Source organism: Lagopus leucura, unplaced genomic scaffold (genome assembly GCF_019238085.1).
Source record: "Lagopus leucura isolate 7727_CA_CO unplaced genomic scaffold, USGS_WTPT01 31542-0_obj-0_obj, whole genome shotgun sequence".
In the NCBI taxonomy this organism is placed as follows: Eukaryota; Metazoa; Chordata; class Aves; order Galliformes; family Phasianidae; genus Lagopus; species Lagopus leucura.
This window is the reverse complement of record NW_024965216.1, coordinates 1,302-1,692: the sequence shown is the minus strand read 5'-3', so window position 1 is coordinate 1,692 and position 391 is coordinate 1,302. Positions and strand designations below refer to the sequence as shown.

The 391-nt window shown below is 65.5% G+C and overlaps 1 protein-coding gene across 1 annotated transcript in view; it reads left to right on the top strand.

The window, feature by feature from the left end:
* Window positions 1–19: 19 nt before the first annotated feature.
* LOC122192020 (anti-Muellerian hormone type-2 receptor-like) overlaps window positions 20–391 on the top strand; it is a gene marked incomplete at both ends in the record, with an annotated part of 1,321 nt that continues 949 nt past the window's right edge. The window contains one exon of the mRNA XM_042892440.1: window positions 20–178. Within this exon, the coding sequence (XP_042748374.1) occupies window positions 20–178 (159 nt within the window). The remainder of the gene's footprint in view (window positions 179–391) is intronic.

Sequence of the window (391 nt, the reverse complement as noted above, 5' to 3'; positions counted from 1 at the left end):
TGACCCCCCCGCATCCCCAGGGCTGTACAAACCCAGCGTGGTGCACCGCGACCTCAGCAGCCAGAACGTCTTGGTGCGCCAGGACGGCACCTGCGCCATCGGGGATTTCGGGCTCGCCATGGCGCTGCCGCCCCGCGCTCACAGCAGCAGCGGGCAGGGAATGGCTCACATCCGCAGGGTGAGACGGGGGGTGGAGGGATGACAGGGGGGCAGGATGGACCCAAAGTGTGCTGGGCTGTGATGTGAGAATGAGCCGGGTGTGAGCGTGGCTTTGGTGCATGAATTGAGTTGGTGTGAGTGTGGCCGTGGTGTGAGCGTGGCTGTGGTGTGAGCATGGCTCTGGTGTGAGCGTGGCTGTGGTGTGAGCATGGCTGTGGGGTGAGCGTGGCCG